Source organism: Ahaetulla prasina, chromosome 9 (assembly GCF_028640845.1).
Source record: "Ahaetulla prasina isolate Xishuangbanna chromosome 9, ASM2864084v1, whole genome shotgun sequence".
NCBI classification, from domain to species: domain Eukaryota; kingdom Metazoa; phylum Chordata; class Lepidosauria; order Squamata; family Colubridae; genus Ahaetulla; species Ahaetulla prasina.
Window position 1 is genome coordinate 390,174 of NC_080547.1, and position 21,158 is coordinate 411,331.

At 45.5% G+C, this 21,158-nt stretch overlaps 1 protein-coding gene and 1 long non-coding RNA gene across 5 annotated transcripts in view; one reads left to right on the forward strand and one right to left on the reverse strand.

Moving 5' to 3' along the window:
• FIGLA (folliculogenesis specific bHLH transcription factor) overlaps nt 1-19,319 on the forward strand; it is a 28,773-nt gene extending 9,454 nt beyond the window's left edge. The window contains exons 1-5 of one of the 4 annotated variants that reach the window (XM_058194893.1): nt 1,016-1,511; nt 13,541-13,775; nt 15,909-16,061; nt 17,673-17,909; nt 18,696-19,319. In XM_058194893.1, the coding sequence (XP_058050876.1) occupies nt 13,548-13,775; nt 15,909-16,061; nt 17,673-17,903 (612 nt within the window). In that variant the 5' untranslated portion in view covers nt 1,016-1,511; nt 13,541-13,547 and the 3' untranslated portion in view covers nt 17,904-17,909; nt 18,696-19,319. Of the gene's footprint in view, nt 1-1,015; nt 1,512-13,136; nt 13,156-13,540; nt 13,776-15,908; nt 16,062-17,672; nt 17,910-18,695 lie in introns of those variants that run through there. The other 3 variants (XM_058194894.1, XM_058194895.1, XM_058194892.1) reach the window with 3 other exon arrangements.
• Nucleotides 1,506-7,844, reverse strand: LOC131204066 (uncharacterized). The gene is made up of 3 exons (XR_009156524.1): nt 7,170-7,844; nt 6,105-6,374; nt 1,506-5,050 (listed from the first exon to the last, which is right to left on the reverse strand). It is a non-coding gene; the product is annotated as an uncharacterized LOC131204066 (long non-coding RNA).
• Nucleotides 19,320-21,158: the final 1,839 nt, after the last annotated feature.

Genomic DNA, 21,158 nt, shown 5'->3' on the forward strand with positions numbered 1-21,158 from the left:
AATGCTCGCCAGTGGGCACTGAAGTCCAGCAGACAGCCCACCTGGCAGTCCTTGTGCCAGCAAAGTCAGAAAATGGCCCTCTTGGGATGAGTTCAGGGCCACTGGCCGTAGCTATTCCTTGCTGGACCTTGCTGGACCTAGCTATTGTCTCTGGACCTCATTGCAATGGGTTATTGATGTAAATAATGTTATGACGGCTGTTCATGTTCCAAATTGCTCATGAAATAAATATCTGAATCTTAAAGTAAGAATTGTTTATTGTATTGCTATCTCCTGTTTCTTTTATTGGAATATTTTTATGACAGAAATGGTACCGTGACTCATATAAGATGGTCGCTGGAAGAGACCTGCTGTCCAGCTCGGATCCCTGACCGGTCCTTGCGCTGGAGCTTCAGGTCACCAGCCCACTCTTATACGAACAATCTACTTTGGATCAGAGGTGAGCCATTTGGTCCTTTGGACTAGTTAGTTAGATAGGGTGTGTGAGTTAGAGAGGGTGGGACCTGTCCCAAAATTTGGCCACAAGGGAAGGATCACAACCAGACTTGCTTTGTGGACTTTCCCAGCATATTTCGCTGGCAAAACAGTCAGGGCTGGCCCCGTGGCTGGGACCTGGCGGAATATAGTCTCCCCTGGGAGCCGATCACTTCCTTGTAATGGGTGAGGGTTGCGCCCTCAGGCAGGGCTGTGACCTTGTGTGTTATGTGGTCTCATTTCGGCAGTAGTGCTTGCTTTCACCATTAACAATGCCCTACAAGAAAAGAAGTTTTATAAGAAAAAAAAAAAGAAGAAGTGAGTTTTCAACCAGCTGGTTATGCTGGTGTTTGAGGAAGTTTTTTTATGCTGTTATTTTTGACCAGTTGTGTTGTGACTCATCCTCCCTCCTCTCCTCAGCCGGGCCCCTCCCATCTCCAACCGGGCCTATTATCAGACTCCGAGTCTGATAATGAAGATGAACGGCCTGTCATGCCTCCAGCCCCCACCCCCCACCCTGGCCCCATGCCTGGAGAGGATTCCAGGAGTGAACAAACAAGCCCAATAAACCTCACTCATACGGCATGTGTTCCTTTGGCTCAGCCGTCAGAGGAAGCCAGCCCGGTATTGGAATTGCTCGGGCCTACTCCTTCTGACCCCTCCCTTTCCCAAACAGCAGAAGACAATTAAAGTGGGAGGATCCTCGCTTCCGGAGATCTGAGAGGCAATGCCAGCAGAAGGAAGGGAGGGTCAGGCCTGGATAAATGCTGAGTTGTGGAGCCACACCCCACAGCCTATATAAAGGACCTGCTTGTGGCATTCCAACCTTGAGTCAAGTAAAGTCTTATCTAGGTTGCTGATACCGGACCCTATCGCTGAAGTCACAACTTGGACTCCTGCCTGCCCTGATAAACCTCGAAGGGACTTGGCAAGCTGCAGAGGCTTCGTTGCCAAGTTTGCCACGGACTTCCTTGACTCGTTCGTCGGAGTGGGGAGTGGGACACGACAAGTTGGATGTGCTGGTTTTTGTGATGACGGTTGTATTATTGATTATTGTTGTTGATTTCATTGTTGAATGTCATCCTGTGTGGGATGGATGCAACACTGGATGGGACATAGTGGTAGTAGATTTCCAGTGGATATCTATGTTCTGACTGCACATGTTGGTGTCACTATTGTTATAGGTATCACTGCATGTGCCTTCAATGATTCACTGTGTTCCCCCCCCCTTCTGCTTCAGTGCTTTCTATTTTTGTTGGGTGTGTGTTAGTTCTGTTCCTGTTACTTGTGGACACCACCTTCCCCGTAGATAAGTGTCAGCTAGCTTGTTTGCTGGGGTGGCTTGTCTTTTATTATTGTTGTTTGACAGGGAATGGGCCTTTTCTGTACATAAGGACTGTCTTGTTATTGTTGACAGGACTCACTATCTCTATTACCCCTTGGTTGTCATTCTCCAGTACATAATGGGAGCACACTGTTAGGAAGGTGTCTGCTTTTATTGGTGCTCATGATCGCCTGGGAACAGAAAAGGGGGGAAAAAGTAATGAAAGTAATAAAGTTCCCCTGCCACAACTTTAATTGTTTGAGTGATTAAGACGTCCTAAAAGGATGAAGCGATTGTTTGTAGAAATTGACTGGTTGTGAGATGTTACTGTAACCACAAGCGTCTGAAGGTTTGTCAAGTATCTTCACACCAGAGCAAGAAGCTTGTGCAGATGAGTCCAAAGCTAGCCTGCCAGGACTTGTTTTGAGAAATCTACAACCAGCTGGCTAAAGGGAGCAGCATTAAACAGCTGCCTCTGCATAATGTTAAGAGCACTGACCAAAAGGAATCCATCTTGTGGCCGTGGGTTGCAACAGGTTGCTAATGACCCAAATAAGAGGCTGCTTGCCAGATTTGCAGGCAACACAAAATTAGGAGATCTGGCCAACACCGATGATGACAGAATGTAGTCTAATTTAGACTACAGATTGAGAAGATCAAGACTTGCTTCAACACATTTAAGGAATTATATTTTGGGACGCACAACAGAAGAGGGAGGCTTGGGTGTGGACTACGACAACCAGCTGAACGTGGCTCGGTAGTGGGAGATAGCACTAGAAGGGCGGATGCAGTTTTGGGCTGTGTTAGAAGAATCACTAGCAAAAATGCCCCAAGTCCTTCTTCCCATCCCCTCTGCTCTGGGGAGACCACGCCTGGAGCATGATTTGGGGCAGCACATTTCCAGAAGGATTTTGGCATGCTTGAATGGGTTTAGAAAAGGCGAGGAAGGTGAAACAGGACCTGCCCTTTCAGGATAGTCTGAAGGAATTGAAGATACTCAATCTAGAGAAAAGAGGGGAGTGGGGAGAGCGGATACTAGGGTTCAGGCACTTCAAAGGAAGCTACCACGAAAATGGTAAGAATTATTTTCCAGGCCCAGAGATACCGGCACCAGAAGTAAGAGGTATAAGATTTCATTCAAATACTGTATAGGGAAAACTTCCTGATGGAAAAGTCTGATCACCAGTAGAATTGTCTCCCTTGGAAGTTGTGCATTCTCCATCCCTGGAGGTATTGGGCAGCTACATCTTGACGATGCTACAAATGGATTTTTCTGCACACTACATGATCCCTCTGGTGCCTTCCAGCTCTACAGCCCTAGGATTCGCTGAAACCCATAATTGGTTCCAACATTGCTTTTGAAAAGAGGAATCCGTCTTATTTCTTGTTTTATTTTATTTTAAGTCAGCAGATTTTTATATGCAGAAAATCTGCCAACTGCAGAACCCAGAAATTAAGCTTATAACTGCATGCCTGCTCTCAGGTTTAAATTCTGTGTTATTTCCTCCACTTTTTCCACATCCACGTTCTTTTCCCAGCCTTGAGTCAGAGATATCTGCTCAATAAGTGTGCAACAGATTTGTCTGGCCTAAGTACAGTCAGTTCTTCCATTAGCAACTTCAGCCGTTATCACTCTTTTGCAGAAACAAAATGGAAAATCTTGAAATGTTTAAAATATAGAATTATTTTGATCATCAGGTTTCCTCCGCTGCACCATGCAGAGATCCAGATTCAAATATCTGGAATTTTTGGGAAGGGCTTCCATACCCAGGACTTCCAAGTCCACTAACTTAAATCCGTTACGCCACATGCTGTTCTCTGGAACAAGAAAGAAGAGATGACGGCTTTCATTTTTGTGTCAGATATTTGAGGATCATCTTATTCCTGCTTCTCTTCCCAGAACTTTAAACTGTTTCTACTTTGGTGTCATATCCTGAAGAAAAGATGACAAGATATGGGTTGGATGATGACATCATTGATGCTATTCCTTTCTTGTTCATTTGCACTCTCAAACTAGAGAACTATAAGCATTGTTTTTTACCTGGGCCTCCTGCAATTAACCAGTGGAACAGCTTCCCTCCAGAAGTTGTGGGTGCTCCATCTCTGGATATTTTCAAGAAGAGACAGGCCAGCCACTTGTCTGAAATGATGTAAGATTTCTTGCTCGAGCAGGGGATTGGACTAGAAGACCTCCAAGGTCCCTTCCAACTCTGTTATTCTGTATTCTATTCTGTATTCACCCTCTCAATAGTGGGTGTGTGGCTTACAGTGGTCAGTAGTGAATATAACCCCTAGTATGGGGCAGACACAGATGTCATTGAACATTCATGAACAACAACTGAGTGCATCACAACGAGTCCTCATCAAGCTGGAAAGAAACCTGGAGTGGCACATCTCTGGGCTCCTTTCTAGGCCCTGCGTGGTCCAGCAGGTTCATAAATGGTAAGCATGAGATCATCAAAGTGTCAGAAAGAAGGTGGGGGGCCCAGTGCCTTCATTGGTTAGGAAAAATAGAAGGAAGGTAGGAGTGGGAAGACAACTCCCTGCAGCGGAGCCTGCAAAAGGGGCCTGAATGTCAGAGCTAGGAGGCAGGAGTCCACAGCAACTGCAAAGTGATTTCAGCCAGAAATCTGCACAGCAAGAAGTGTCCCCCAATGGAACGGACTGTCTCAGTAGGAGCTGAACTATAGAATACATTTTTTATCGGCCAGGTGTGATTGGACATACAAGGAATTTGTCTTGATGCATATGCTTTCAGGGTACATAAAAGAAAAGATACCTTCATCAAGAATCATAAGGTACAACACTTAATGACAGTCATAGGTACAAATTTAACACTTAATGATAGTCATAGGGTACAAATAAGCAATCAGGAAACAATATCAGTATAAATCGTAAGGATACCAGCAACAAAGTTACAGTCATACAGTCATAAGTGGAAGGAGATGGTTGATGGGAACGATGAGAAGATTAATAGTAGTGCAGACTTAGTAAATAATTTGACAGTGTTGAGGGAATTATTTGTTTAGCAGAGTGATGGCGTTTGGGAAAAAACTATAATACAGAAAGATATAAAAAGTAACATCCCACCTTCACCAAGTGCAAATTACCTCTTAAAATACAACAAACAATCGCTTCTTCTCCTATTCCGTCTTTTTTTCATTCTCTTCCATTCAGCTGGGCCCAGTTCCTGGAAGCCACCTGGAGTTTCTTGGCAAGGTTTTCCAGAAGCCGTTTGCTATTGCCACCTTCCTAGAGGAGAGAGAAACGGGTTGGCCCAAGATCAACAAAGTGGCTTCATGCCCAAAGTGGGCCTAGAATTCGCACTCTTCTCCCAGTTTCTAGCCCGACAGCTTAACCACGGCACCAACTTTGCTCTCCTTCCACCTTTTAACTATAAACAAATCCATAAATCATTTGTGACTATAAGAAATATAAGAAAATTATCCAAGTCACTCTCTTGATTTGTTTTTAAATCCCTTTTAATTATTTAAACAATTATTTTATAATATTAAAGAGTCTGGAGGTTAAGACTTACAATGACTGTATAAGGGAACTAGGTAAGTGTAATCTAATGAAGAGAATGATTAGGGGTAATATATGGTGGGACTCCCCCTTCTCCCTCACCCCTCCTTCTCCAACCCCAGAAATAGCCTGACGTTAGGAAGAAATTTGCCAAAAATCTCCGCTTTGGCCCTCAGATACAGCCTCAAGCAAGCCGCCTGAATGAGACTAAGTTCCATGAATGGAAACAATGTTTCATTCATAAATCTGGACCTTCCCCATTCACTAGGAAAGCCCAGCAGCAGCAGCAGCAGCAGCAGCAATCTCCAAATGATCAACACAACAGAAACAAGCCGAAACTGATTAAATCAAACCGATAGGATTAGACGAAGGAAACAAATATTGAGGATTAACATTTTCCCCACCTTGGGGCCAGTCACAGCCTTGAGTGGGCAACCAAACATTAATTTAAACAATAAAAGACACATACATCTAAACTCCGAAATTGTGAAACACCAAAAATGTATAAAAACCCATCCAATCACCAAACCAACTGGTCAACTGTCCCAGAACTAGAGGTGGGTTTCAGCAGGTTCTGATCAGTTCTGGAGAACCGGTAGCAGAAATTTTGAGTAGTTCAGAGAACTGGTAGTAAAAATTCTGACTGTCCCAGCCCCCATCTATTCTCTGCCTCCTGAGTCCCAGCTGATTGGGAGGAAATGAGGATTTTGCAGTATCCTTCCCCTGCCACGCCCACCAAGCCACATCCACAGAATCGGTAGTAAAAAATTTTGAAACTCACCACTGCCCAGAACCGATTGTTGTAGCTGCTTATGGTCATCAATAAAGGGAACTTTCTTTTCAAGTAGTGGGCTTCTCTCTTCACTTGGTGACACTCTCGTTTCTCCTGGATGGAGACTCGAGCTGACCCTTCCTACAAATACAATAGCAGTCTTCCCGTAACTGAGTGGCTGTCACGGAGGACAGGAGATTGATTTTGTTCTTCAAAGCAACAGAGGGCAGGACAAGAAGTAACCCGGTGGACGCCGTTAAACAGAGATCCAACCTGGAACTGAGGAGAAATTTCCTGATATTGAGAACAATTCATCAGTGAAACAGAAGTTGCCTCCAGAGGTTGTGGGTGCTCCATCACTGAAGGTTTTCAATAGGAGATTGTACAACCATTTGTCCAGAATGGTATAAGGCCTCCTCCTTGAGCAGGGACTTTCAAGGTCTCTTCCAACCCTATGATTCTAAGTTCTAAAACCTGATCCTCTTCCATAGTACCTTTTAGTCTCTCCACAGATGCATAGGTATCTGTTGACACTATTAATGTTAATTAAGTGGAGTGGAATAGAATAGAATAGAATATAGAATAGAATAGAATAGAATAGAATAGAATAGAATAGAATAGAATAGAATAGAATAGAATAGAATAGGATTTTTTATTGGCCAAGTGTGATTGGACACACAAGGAATTTGTCTTGGTGCATAGGCTCTCAGTGTACATAAAAGATTAATGTTATTAATGTTAATTAATATTTTCACAAATATCCTTCAATATGTTCAATGTTAGAATATTTTGGTTCTTTTTGTATTTGTGCTCTTCTCCTTTAATTGTAAACTTTAGTTCCCTCTAGTGTCCAATTTTTACAATCTTTTTTTTAATCAAAATGAAATCCTTTTTCCAGGGGAAAATTCTTTATGATTAATTCAAAAACCTTATTTCCCATTTATCTGGACCCTTAGTCCATTTTTAACTTTCTAAAATCAAAATTTTAATCACCTTTTTGCTGTTTATTAAAAAAAAATAAGTTTTTAAACTTGCAGATAAAAATTATTTCACTAAGAATTGAAGGAAACTCACCAGGTACTGTCTAACACACTGATCCAAAGGGTTCTAATAGTTGAAAAGCAGTTGAATGAGGAACTTCCGGAAGCGATTAGGAAAGCAAGTATTTGAACCTTCAAAGGTCTGAGCTACTCCCCTGTCTCCCAGAGCTCCACGCCTCTGGAGACCAGCACTTCGAGAGGAAAGGAATTCTAAAGAGCTGAACTATTAATCTCACCACAGTCATCAGCTCTGCTTTTCATAAAGTCAGCCTCAGATTGCCGTTTCTTCCTCCACAAGCCCAAAACCCAACCCTTCTTGAACATAGTTAAAATAAGCAGAGTTTAATGTGGCAAGTCATGGAGAATGGCCAAAAGTAACAGTGGCCATTAGCCGTCATTGCAGAAAAAAGATACCAGTTCTTATTTCTGCTTTCCTAGCTTCAGTGCTCGGCAGATGTGCTAGGCTGAAGCTTTTGAGCAAACCGGCTATGAAAACCATGGATCAGAGCTCCCGACCAGAGGTGGGTTTCAGCAGGTTCTGACCAGTTCTGGAGAACCGGTAGCGGAAATTTTGAATAGTTTGGAGAACCGGTAGTGAAAATTCTGACTGGCCTCGCCCCCATCTATTCTCTGCCTCCCGAGTCCCAGCTGATTGGGAGAAAATGGGGATTTTGCAGTAACCTTCCCCTGGAGTGGGGTGGGAATGGAGATTTTACAGTATCCTTCCCCTGCCACATCCACCAAGCCATGCCACGCCCATAAGCCACACCCACAGAACCGGTAGTAAAATATTTTGAAACCCACCACTGCTCCCGACCCATCCCTGAGACCAGGGAGGGAGGGAGGGACTCCTACCTCTTGAAGGAAAGCTCTCCCAGGAGCTCCCTGAAGGCCTCCAAGGCCTTGGTCTTTCTTAGGTTTTCCTTGGTTTAATTAACAATAACCACAAAGGAGAAAAGATAATTACCCACAAAACAATGGCTGAATTATGCTCCCCCGCCCCCAGATGCTCAGAAGCAAAAAGGCTCCTTCATTTGTAGGCAAGGAAATTTCAAAGGAGGCAGCCAGGGAATCCCTCTGGAGAAAACGAGATGGATTTGTCCAATAAAACTGACCAAAGAGCATGTTTTAAATAATACTTTCAGGCATTCGGGCAGCCAACACAGCAAACATGCCCCTTTCCCCCCCCCCAGGATAAGGAGATAGAGAGGAAACTGATCAGATTTGCTGATAAGACCAAGTTAGTTAGGAGGAAGAGCCATCACTTTAGAAAATAGACTCAAATTCAGAAGGATCTTGTCAGAACATTGGGCCCTATCCAACAAAATGAAATTCAGAGGCGAGAAAAGCAAGGTCCTGTATTTGGGCAAAGAGCCCCAAACGCACAGGTATAGAAGGGGACATAGCTAGTTCCTGGCTCAACAGCAGTAATGGTGGGAGGGATCTAGGAGCCCTAGTGGACAACCACAAATGTCTAGTCTAATGAACAGAAGGACTAGAGGTGACATGATTTCAATCTTCCAATATTTGAGAGGTTGTCACTCACAGGGGTGAAATCCTACCGGTTCAGACCAGTTCGGGAGAACCGCTAGGGATTCTGGCATCAGTTCGCCGAACCGGTAGTAATTACCTCTCCTTGGCCCCACCCACACCTGGCCAGTTGCCTCTTCCGGCCACTCGATATTCCACAGAATTGAATGTTAAATGCAGCAGAGAGAATGTTAACTTTTCTCCCTCCATTCAGAGCGGAGCTGCTGCAGCCTGGTCCTTTAAGGTAGTCCCCAGGAGGGAGTGGGAGAGGAGGGAACCATAAAGGGAGCAGCAGCTCCGTTCTGAATGGAGGGAGAAAAGTTAGCATTCTCTCTGTCATGGAATTCAATGTTAAATGCGGCAGAGAATGCTAACTTTTCTCCCTCCATTCAGAGCGGAGCTGCTGCAGCCTGTCCCCAGGTAGTCCCCAGGAGGGAGGGGAATGGGGGGAGCAGCTGGAATGGAGTCGTTTTTGTGAAAGGCAGAAAAATGTGGAAGGGGATTTTCCTGCCTGTCATCCATTCCTCAATCCCAGCACAGACTGAGGGAAGGATGGTAGGCAGGAATATTCCCCTCCCCATTTTCCTGCCATTCACGACAAGAAGTTGCTGGGAGGGGAGGGGAGGGGCCGGTGAGGAGCCCCTTGATTTGAGTGATGGTCACATGACCTCCCAATAAGCCATGCCCACAGAACCGGTAGGGGAAATTTTTTAATTTCACCCCTGCTGTCACCTGATACTCCTGCCGACTCTTTCTGCAACTGAACCACAAAAGCAAAGTGCAGCCTATTAACCACGCTGAGGGGTCTTCCTTGTGACTTTCTGGAGTGAAAGCAAAACAGAGCAAAATACAGACCCCAGTCACTTGGGTTATGGCTGTGCCCTGAGGAAGCAGGAACCCTTTCAGCCTTTGCTCTTCTTCCTCCAGTTCTTATCTGAATGTCAGATAAGGCCTGGCATCTCACGGCAATCTTTAGCACTCCTCACAAAGGTTGCAGGTTCATCAGCAGGAAGAAGATAACAGATTCTTCTTACTATTGTTTCCTGCTTCAGCTCTCCCCATTTGGAAACTTTGGCATGTTTGAGACCACTAACCCTGCAATTCAATGGTGAGGTCAACAGCTGAGCTCAACAGTGAGAGGGATCTAGGGGTCCTAGTGGAGCACCACTTAAGTATGAGGCAGCCGCCCAAAAAAGCCAACGCAGTTCTGGGGTGCATCAACAGAGGGATACTAACAAGATCACATGAAGTGATAATACCACTTTATATCACACTAATAAGGCCACACTTGGAATCCTGTGTCCAGTTCTGGTCAACAGTGCAAAAAAAGATGCTGAGACCCTTGAAAGAGTGCAGAGAAGAGCAACGAAGATGATAAAAGGTCTGGAAGATCAATTGAATGATGAGGGATCTAGGAAATTCTAGCCTACTGAAGAAAAGGAACAAAAGGCATGATAGCTGTTTTACAGTTCTTGAGGGGGTGTCACAGAGAAGGGGGGGGTTGACATTCTCCAAAGCATCTGAGGCTAGCTCAAGAAGCAACGGGTGGAAGCAGACCAAGGAAAGATCCTAGCTAGAACTAAGGAGAAATTTCCTGTCAGTGAGAACACTTTGATTGAGTGTTTGAGTCAAACACTCTGGTTGAGTCAAACTAACAAAACAAAACCTTAGGGCGTCATTGAATAAACACTTAAAACTTCAACTGCAGTTAGGAAGCTTATTTGGGGAGAGGTCAAAAAGAGGCCCCCAATCTCTGAGAGCTGGGCAATGCCAAAGAAGAGCAGAGAAGGGGGTGTTCTGGGGGGGCCCTTCTGAAATCTCTCTTCAACATCTGGCTTCTCCATATGCCAGGAAACATAACTGACAACTAACCAGAGTGCAATTTTAAAATATGTGGAGACTTGCACCTGAGTGAAGCAGATGCAAATAGACTTTCCTGGGAGTCCAAGCAGTGCCTGATTTAAATAGGAGCTTGTTAGCCTTGTGTGTAAAACCTTTTATTGCTCGGCTTCAGCTCAATAAAAGAGTAAATGTAAATATAAGCATTGACTTCCTTGATAAGATTAATGTCTCCAGCTCAACTTTCCTTTTCTATTATTTGCAAAGGAAGTTACACATAAGATACAGCATTATAGCAAGAATTGTTCAGTGTATAATCCTTTTAAAATCAGCTACACAATCATCAAATTTAGAACTCCATAAATTCTCCATTTTTTGAAGAAGTTCCATGCCTGTAGTTCCTGAATCAAAGAGATCTGGGTTCAGATTCACCCTGAACCCAGATCTCCCTGAATGACTCTGAATCCAACTTGCCCCCGAGGGTTTCTGTTAAGAAGGCAACATCCACTTTGACAGTGGATGTCAAAGCAATCAAATAAGTTCTCAATAAAGAGCCATAATTTATACCCAGGAATCACCTGTATCATATCTTACTCTTTCTCGTTTTGGCCTTCATTTTCCATGGGGCTGGGCCTAGAATTGCTGAACACTTTCCTGTCAGCAGGAATAATTAGTCAGTGGAATGGCTTCCCTCCAGAAGTTGTGGGTGCTCTATCACGACAGGTTTTTAAGAAGGGATTGGACAGCCATTTGTACAGAATGGTACAGAATCTCCTGCTTGAGCAGGGGGTTGGACTAGAAGACCTCTAAGGTCCCTTCCAATTAGGTTATTCTGTGTTCTACACATGATGAGGGGCCAAAACAGTAGAGCCTAAAAATAAATGGACCAGCATTAGGGTCAGGACAAGTCTTCCTTCCCTGCTGAGGAGCTTCCTGAAGGATCAAGCTGGCTAGCTTGGAAGTGGAAATATTGGACCAGATCCAGAACCATGGGTCTAATGGTCTTTTCGCTTTCTTGAAAAGTCAAGGGAGTCATTACAGAACTGAATAAGCAGGAAAAGCGAATGTTTACTGCGAAAGAGGTTACTTTTTAACAGATACAAAATATTTGCGCTCCAAGAATTACGCTGGCATCTGGTTCACATACATTAAATTATGGTTTGCTAAACATGGTTTATTGAACCTACCATATTGCGTTCAGCCCATCAAATTCCCTGGGGATCCTTCTGGCACAGCTGGGTTCACACCTGCTGGATTTCCTTCTCTTCCAGGCCTGATGACTTGCTAGGCTCATACAACACGCTAAACCACTTTTACTACCTGGTTAGCAAACTCCATTTTTCCTACCCCTGGAGCAGCACAAGTTGGGCTTTTCCAGAGGAAATTATTCTCAGGCTCTGTTCACAAAATACACAGAACCACAAATCAGCCCCAACCATATTTTAGCCTCCCGTGTGGAGTTGGTCACTTCTTGTAAGTTTACACTTCTTGTAAATAGTTTAGGATATGATAATCCCCAGTTTTCAGGGTTGAGAAAAATCCCAAATCAGGTTAAGCAAGGAATGCTGGGGAAAGGTGGGGGGGGGCTGAACAAAACCCAGAGCAGGCAAAGGGGCCTCGAGTGAAAGCCCTGCCCCATGGAAAGGGGGACTGTGCAGCAATTGGCCAGAGAGAGAGAGATGGCCACTATTGGCCAGAGCTACCTTTTGTGCTGTTGAGTGCAAGAGGTAATAACTGGTGGAGGGGGGGGGGCTGCACCCAAAGCTTGGCTGGCTGTGTGGCCTGCAGCCACATGTGACACCACACACCCCAGTTTAGTCTTGCCACCACATTGGGTGACACCCCCCTGTGTCCCGGGGGGGGGGAGGCATCCATGTTTGTACCACCTGGCACATCACGGGATTAATTTTGGGTGGCAGGTCAGGGCAAAGGGCGAACGCAGCCTCCTTGCTGACACAAGCGGTAGGTTGGCTGGTTGCCAGAGAAGCCTGAGGGGGCTTTGCGGGCCTTCCCAGCCACCCCGCAATGGCACCCGCAGGCCAATCCGGCTGCAGCTGGGCCTTGGGCAGCCTTAGGGAGAACAGCTGGGCCCAGGGGGCTCAAGAGCCTCTTTCTCACCATGGGGAGAATCTTCCCACCCCCACCCTGTCTCTCCAGCTTCATCCCACTCTGTCCCGCCTTCTCCCAAGGGGAGAAGAATCTGCTCCCCACAGCAGCCCCCCTGGCAAGAGGGAACGGCTGGCCCTAGGCCTGCAGTACGGCAGCCCCACTTTCCCTTCCCAACCAGGGCCATGAGCCCTCCAGGCAGTGGGGCCGACACCCAGCCTCTGCCTCCCTCTTGAAGCCTCTGCCCTCCTGCTGGCTTCAAGGGAAAGTTTCCACAAACTCCCTTAGTTTAGGAATAAAAGCACCTCCACGAGGTCTTCCAACCCACCTGTGGGGAAAGAGTTCCCTGTAAAAGAGCAGCATAAAAACCCAGTGATCAGCAGGGGCCAGATGTGCCTCACTGAGAAATCCAGCTGGCTGTGGCTTATGGTCCAAACAGTATCAGTTGATTAACTGTGGTCACCATCTTGACTTTTCTGACTGTGCTTGCTTTATACTTACCACACTTATTTTGCTCCTCTAATTGGCGGGAAGCTGAGCACCTGGTGAGCCATTAGCCAAGCTGCTGATCTCCAGCAAGGGGGCCTGTGGGGGGGTGGGGTGAGCAGCTTCAGTTCAGCCAAGCTAATTGTGATTAACACAGGGAGGGCTGCAGCCTCCCATTTCCCATCACTCAGCTCCCAGCATTCAAGCTATGGCTCCAAGGTGAAACTAAGCACAGAGAGGCCTTAAAGCCCAGACTCTCTGGAAGGGCAGTGCTGCTGGAGGGGAATGGCCTCTGCTGTGGAGGTTGCAGGCCATCTGGGTCCCTCCCTTCCCCTTGCATCCCTTTCCCCTTAAGAAGTTGCAAGGCAGAAGCTGCTGCAGCTGGGAGTTCTTTCCCCACCTGTGCCTTGTTCCCGTAATGAATGGCTCTGCTTTGCAATATAGGACAAGCATGGCGGAGGAAGCCTCTGGCGGAGATTCTCAGCAGCTGCCTCGCCTCTTCCTGGCCCCTCCAGCTGAAGTCCTGGGCGAGATCCTAAGCAAGCAGTTTGGCCCCTTGCCTTTCATGGCTCCCATTACACGGATGAAGAGGAAGCCATCAGGCTGCTATTATTCCACTGAGAACCGAGAGCAAGTCCTGGGCCGGAGACGGGCCGCTAATGCCAAGGAGCGAGAAAGGGTAAGAAGGGTGGGGCCCCTTCCCCACTGGCTCCTCTGGCCCATCTTCCTCCCAGGACGTTCCTGGTCTCTGCTTGCAACTGGTTGATGGGGCTGAGGGTTGTTTAGGCAGATGCTGAAAGCAGATGCAAGCTTGCCATGTGTCCCAGCACTCCCTCTTCCAGAGGTATTGGGATGGCAAGCTGGCTGGCTGAGAAACGCTGGGAATTACAATCCCTACCCATCTGGAGTCTCCAAGGAAAGAGAAGGCTGAGTTTGAAATCCCTGCTCACATCCCATGGGAAGAAAAATCCCACCACCGCCACCCCCAGAGTTCAAGGCCAACTACACACCTAGGAGGAGCCATGTCTGTAATCCGTCTCTTGTGTTCAAAAGAAGAACCCAAATTTAGAGTTTAAATGCTGTGTTCTTCCACACTTGCCCCCATGGGTTAGGGTTGCCTTCTTCAAACTCTGGTGCCCATCTGGGAACTGTGGTCCTAATTGAGGTAGAAGCTGCATGGTGCGAGATGGCCATGTGTGTAATTGCATGGAGTTGGGGGGGGGTGTCTTCAAAAAGCACTATAAATCCCCAGATTGTTCTTCTGAAAGTTCCTCGGTAAATGATTTTTTCATTATGCCTCCAAAAACCGGCACTGAATTTGTACAAGCTGGGTACAATTTTCCCTCAAGTTCTTAATTCCCAAGACCTGAGAGGAGACTGGAGGCTTGGAGCAGTCTTTCCTAAAGTTGGCCCTGGGGTCTCTGGACACCCAAATGACCCTCTCAGTGGCCCTCCAAATCAAAATTATTTGCTAGATAGTGAAAATATTTCCCAAAAATAAAACTTTTCTCATTTTTATTTAAGTTTTTTCCATGAGGAATATTTATGTTAATGCATGATGGGTTTAATGTTATTTTTACATTATTCAAATATTTAATGAATAAATCATTTTAATTAAAGGCTGCAACTGCCATGAGGATGGGCTTTTTGTCATGATGGAGGTGATAGACACTGGGAGCTAGTGGGGGAAATGGAATCAGACCCCTTGGGGGGCTTGGGGGTCAACCTAGACTTTTCTGGAACAGTTGAATTTATCAGTTTTTCTGAGAAATGGGCAATAAACAGTTCTTGGTACTTTTGGAGTGAGTTCTTACCAATAGCTTCAAAAGTAAATTAAATATATAAAATATATTTAATATATATTTATAAAATATAAAATTCCATAAATATTGGAAATGCATCGATGGTTATTCACACAGGTTGTATCAGGTTTGAATTAAGAGGCTGGCAGTCATATCTTGCCAGAGACAAAAGGCATGAAAGATTGCCAGGGTTTCATGCCTTCCTCTGGTAGCTCTTTCAGTCCTGGTCTGGATCATGGTTTATTTTGGTTTATCTAATAGGATGTAATTGGGTAGATTCACACAACCAATTTTTTACTGTCATGGTGAAGATCATGAAACACCAAGCCAACTGCATTTTTGGCTTAGCATGATATGCAAACCAATCAGTAGTGGGTTACAAAAAAATTTACTACGGGGTCTGTAGGTGTGGCTTGGTGGGCGTGGCATGGCTTGGTGGGTGTGGCAGGGGAAGGATACTGTAAAATCTCCATTCCCTCCCCACTCCAGGGGAAGGATACTGCAAAATTCCCATTCCTTCCTGATCAGCTGGGACTCAGGAGGCAGAGAATAGATGGGGGCGAGGCCAATCAGAGGTGGTATTTACCGGTTCTCTGAACTACTCAAAATTCTGCTACCGGTTCTCCAGAATTGGTCAAAACCTGCTGAAACCCGCCTCTGGAACCAACTCATCTCCAAAACCTGTTCAGCTAAAGACTCTAACCAAAGCAATAGTTGTGGGGGAGACAATGTAAAAGAGACACTCATGTCTTTAGCCTGATCTGACCCTTTGTTACAAAAGCATTGAGAGAGAGAGCCAACATTACATATCCTTAAGAATCTTGTAAAACTATGTTTGGCATGTTTTTAAAACTTAGCTGCCTTTTAAACTACAGCTCATGATTTTATTTGTCTCTTCTAATGAAATTGCCACGTGCAACTTTTCTCTAGCCTCAATACAGACAAGTATCAACAAGACCTACAGCTGCCTCTGATCACCTCACCTCACCTCACCTTTTTTGTCTAAACAGATCAAGAATCTGAACAGTGGCTTTTCCAAGCTGAAATCAATTGTCCCGTTGATTCCAAAAGACCGGAAACCAAGTAAAGTGGACATGCTTAAAGCCACAGCGGAATATATTCGCCTATTGCGCTTGATTCTGAAAGAAACCGAAGAGCTTCAGGTAGGTAGGCATGAAACTGCTGTCTTTGCTAAGACAAGACCATTAGTTGAACTAACTGTCTGATCCTGCCCTGGGTAAGGTATGCAAGGACTCTCTTTTGCCAAATTCCAAGCAACGGAGCCTCTTTTTCATATACGCACTTTTCATTTTTTTTTTTTATGGAGCTGAAAGGGCACTTTATGCTAATTAAAAGCTTGAAATAAGCATGATGATACAATGGTATCAAGCAGCAAAGTCAGAATGAAAATGCACAGCCAGCCTCCTGCTCTCCAACAACTCCCAGCCCCCAAGAACAGAGTTACAGGAAGGTGAACAATCCGAGGCTCTGTGAATATGTGACTTTCAACCCCAAAACTGGACACAACTCCTGTGGCATTCCAAAAGTTGCCTCTGGATTATGTCAGTTAAGGCAAAAATTATTATATACATTTCTAACAAACTTATACATTAATTATTTGGCTACATGTGGTTAGACACACAAGAAATTGGTCTCCAGTACAGAAGCACTCAGTGTATTTGCAAAACAGCAGAATATAATACTAAAGGGGAAGTAAAAAATAAAAAAAGACAATCCTGCAGCCACACCCCAAGGGTTAATATACATACACATGAGACAAAAAACATAGTAGTCGCTGTATTTTAACTGTATTTAAGGGCCCTGGTGGCGCAGTGGTTAGAATGCAGTACTGCAGGCTAACTCCCTGCTCACTCCAGGAGTTCGATTCTGACTGGCTCAGCCTTCCATCCTTCTGAGGCGGGTAAAATGAGGAGCCAGATTGTTGGGGGAAGTATGCTGATTGTTATTTTATCAGCTGTGAGAATTCTGTGTTCGACAGAGTGATGGCACGAGAGAAGAAACTGTCCCTTTAGTCAAATTGTCCTGGCATGCAATGCCCCATCATGCTGTCCCATCTCAGATTCCTGGGCTGCACCTGGAATTCTCTTTTCTCCCTCCACCATGCTTGGGCTGATCCTAGATGAGGAAGTGGAATTTGGGGCTGCACAGCTTTAGATGTTGGAGGGACTGTCTCATTTCCCAAAGTAAATGGCGCCCCTATGTTAAATGTTCAAATGGCGTTTCCACACCAAGCCTGAAATGGCACAATCAGTTTTGGAGCTTTGGAATTTGTCTGGACTAAGGAACCCCAATGCCTTGTAGGACATGATGACTTTTATTCCAAAGCTGCAGTCACAGAATCTTGCAAGTCTGAATGTACTTCCCCCTCCTTCCCTCGCTTCATGAGAACATCTTTTCTGTGACATTGACTCACACTGTGTTCTCAGCTCAAGCCCCTCTTCTCTGCCCATTGCCTTGGCGGCTGCTCTTCCTCTTGGCCCTCAAAGCTACGTGCTCTTCCTTCTTGCAACAGTATGCAGGAATGACCTTGGGAGCAAGGAGAAAGAGCTGCTGGCTGGACAACCAGCGTGTAAATCTAAGGACCCCTCACTCTGCCACAGCAGTCCTGAACTGCTGAGAAAGGAACTGGCCCAAAGGCACCCCAGAGCTTCCCTCATCGCTGGGAGGCTCCCCCGGGGGCATTTTCTGGCCTCTTCCCTCTTGAGCCAGGTGTGGCCCTTTCAGCCAAGTGATCTCCTTTCTGCTTTTCTTAGGGGGAAGCGGTTGCCAACGGTCCACCTCCTGGGCCAGTGCCGGTGGTAGAGCCCTCAGAGAAGTGCTTACCAGGACCCATCCCATCCCAGCGGCCCAGCTCTTACATCAAGACCGAGAATGGCCTGCAGCTGGTGTGGACCAATCCGATGATGCAAGCCCCCGTGGGCACCTGGGGGGAGACCATCCTGCCTGCTTACATGGGAATTGTAGAGCTTCACAAGAGTAAATAATTGTTGGTAAGGCTCCACTAGTGTTTTATCTCTAGACGGGCATGCAGAGATTAACAGATGAGTTGGAAGGGATCTTGTAGGTCATCTAGTCCAACCCCACCCCACCCACCCCGCCCAAGCAGGAAAGGAAAAGGTACTTCCTGTTAATTGATTAGAGCCTGTTAACTAGGTGACCATGAGGACTACTAACTTAGTTTTGCTCCATAATTTTAGCGGTGCATTTTTATCTCTGCTCTTAGAGATGGCTTGGCACACCTTGACAATAGTGCCCTGGACTTGGCATAACTGGTTCTCCTGAAACATAAAGGCCCCTCCCCACCAGTCCTACAGATGATGTTTGGTTCCCTGACCCCAACTAGGGCAGCAACAAAGCCCCACCATGTTTCATGACTGTAGCAGAGGAGGCGTCATCTTCAGAGAACCTCAAGCCTCTGATAACTAAAAGGAGAAGCTCTTTCCAAGTTGACTTTCCTTAGGCTTATTTCAGATATTCAGCCCAGCAGTCAATGAACATTTCAGTTATGCAAATGGTACAAGGGCCGGTATTCCTTTTAATGATAGAGAAGGTCATGAAGCCCAAGCCTAGTCCAGGACTGGGCACAGGATGTGGCAGGGCCAAAGGCAGCCGGACGGCATTCCTGGCCTCTCTTTGAGACTCTTCACTGCTGCTGTGGCAGGGGGCCATCTAAGTCCGTCTTTGCCCAATGGGCACAGGTGGCAGGGGAGAGAGGGCAGTGACGGTATGCTGCTTTTCCTGTCCCCAACACATTTATTTTCATTTATGTCTCTTAGGGGTGTACATGAATGCATTGAGCGGGAGGGAGGAGGTCAGCAGATCAGAAACTTGAAAATACTTGTAAGCGAAACCAGAGCCCTAAGAGATGAACTTGCCACCCAGCGGTTTCAGCCTTCTGAGCAGAAGAGGGCCAACAAGGTGTTTGGGAAAGCTGCCAAGCCTGGACTGGAAGGCTGGAGCCCTTCTGCCCCTTCCCAGCAATCGGCAGCCTGGGATCAGAGGGCAACTCAAATTGGTCTTTATTACCATCGTCGAAATTGCCGGCACAAAGGAATGACCCATAGAATGCCAGGGCTGGGGGGCACCTTGCAGGTCTTCAAAATCAAGACCAAGACAAGACTAACCCTCTGGCCAGGGGAGGAATTTTCAGCCCATCCCAGACAAAAGGCCGAGGGAGTAATACCCACCCACCCACCCCGTGGTCTGGAAATCTCTCCTTACTTCGAGTATGGAGATCTCCCCTGTAACTTGTCCTACCGTCTGGCACCACAGAGAACCAATCTACAATCTTTGAGAGCCTCCCTGTCTCCCACCCTCCCTGGGCCTGCCATTCCCACAACTCCTAGGAACAGATTTCATGATTTCACTACACATTGTGTGAAAAAGTGTTTCCTTCTGAATCCCCCTGCACTCCGTTTTAGGATGGCCCTGAAATCTCAAGATTGTGAGTCTTTCAGTCTTTGCGGTCTCTTGATGGGCATGATTGTGAATGCCTGTCTTATGTCTGCCATCTGAACTCCAGCCCCAGTGCTGGTGGGCTTTAAGGCCAGCTATTCTCACACACACACACACACACACACACACACACACACACACACACACACACACACACCAGTGATTTGGTTGTTTCTTTTTGCACCATCATTCTGAGCTCTTTCATATCCTTCTTAGAATGACCACGTGTGGTCCCAGGAGGTTAGAATAAGGGCATTGTTACTCAGCTGTGCTATTTGCCTTCCCTCTTAATGATGCCAAGAATGGCTGTAGAGAAAATTCCTCTTTGCCTTGTAGATTCGTTTGGCGAGTTTTAATCTATTCAAGGCTTTTAAAAAACAAATTTAAACTAATAGCTTTGACAACTTCGTGATTTTTTTAAAAAAATCCGTGCTTCTACTTACAGTATATGATCCCACCATTATAGATAGAATAAAACAATTTAGTTTATTCCATATTTTTTCTGTTTATACCTATTGCATATTTTTTATTTTATTTTATTTTTTATTATTTTTTTTATTTTTTTTATTTTATTTTGTAGAGCGGCCAGAATTTTTTTGTGATAGCTAGCCATATGCAAAAGATTAAGCCATATACAGTATGTAAATTGTCTTTCAGGCACCCATTTATGAATGAAGATTTTTTCATCACCCTGAACACTTTTGAGTCACCCTTTTTTATCTCCTTTAGGTTCCTTCATCAGCACTTCTTGGGTTTAAAAGTTAATTAAAGAGCCACACTAAGTATCCTTGTTTTGTATATGTAGAATCACTGGAAAAAATTCACTGAGGCTGGAAAACCCCTCAATTTACCGAAATACCTACAAGTTCATTCCCTCATATCAAGAGTCTTTAAAAAGTCCCTACATCTGCTTCCCTCTTGTGTTTACTGGCTGGTTAAATTTTGGGGAGACAACAAAGTTTGCCCAAACATCTAGCTTCACTTAATTAGGACCCCACAATTGGCAGCAGTGATTAGGGCAGCAAAGCTTAACCCAGTAATCCATTTTCTGCCAAGGGTGGGGCTGGGGGAGTCTATCATGAGCAATGGGGAAAAAATGACCCCTAATACTCCTTCCTCCCACTATTTCCCTCAACACAACCCTGTGAGGTGGGTTAGCCAGGAGAAAGAGCTGCTGGCTCTTAGTGTGACTGCCTCAAAGTCATCCAGTTGGCTTTCGTGCCTAAGGCAATAGCACTTAGACTTCACAGTGTTTTACAGCACTCTCTGAGCGTTAACTGATTCAGCATATTGCCTCCAACAATCTGGGTCCTTATTTTCTTGCCCTCCAAATAATAAAATTGTAGCGTTGGGAAGGAGGCCTTTAATGCAAGAATCCCCAATAGATGGCTGTCTACCCTCCATTTGAACATCGGAGACCCTAAAAACATCTGCTGCTTCTGAGCTGTTGATGGTTCCTTGACTGAAACTATGGCCGGGATAGCCATGTGGTAGAACAAAAGCTTACTGAAAGAGAGAGGACACACAGAGGATGGGATCCTGAGAGCAGAGAAAAAGCCATTGGACGCTGGTTTCTGAGTGTCAGCCTTTCCTTGCTCGTTCATGCAGGAGATGTTTGGAACAGCGCCTGTTTGGGCACAGCACTCTGACTTCTCAAATGTTTTTAATGTTGCAGATATATTATCAGAAATTCCAATTTGCAAATGAATCATCTCCTGGGTTCCTTTCTGGAAATTTTAAAAAAGTAAACCAATCCATAAATTGTACTGAATAGCTACCTAAAT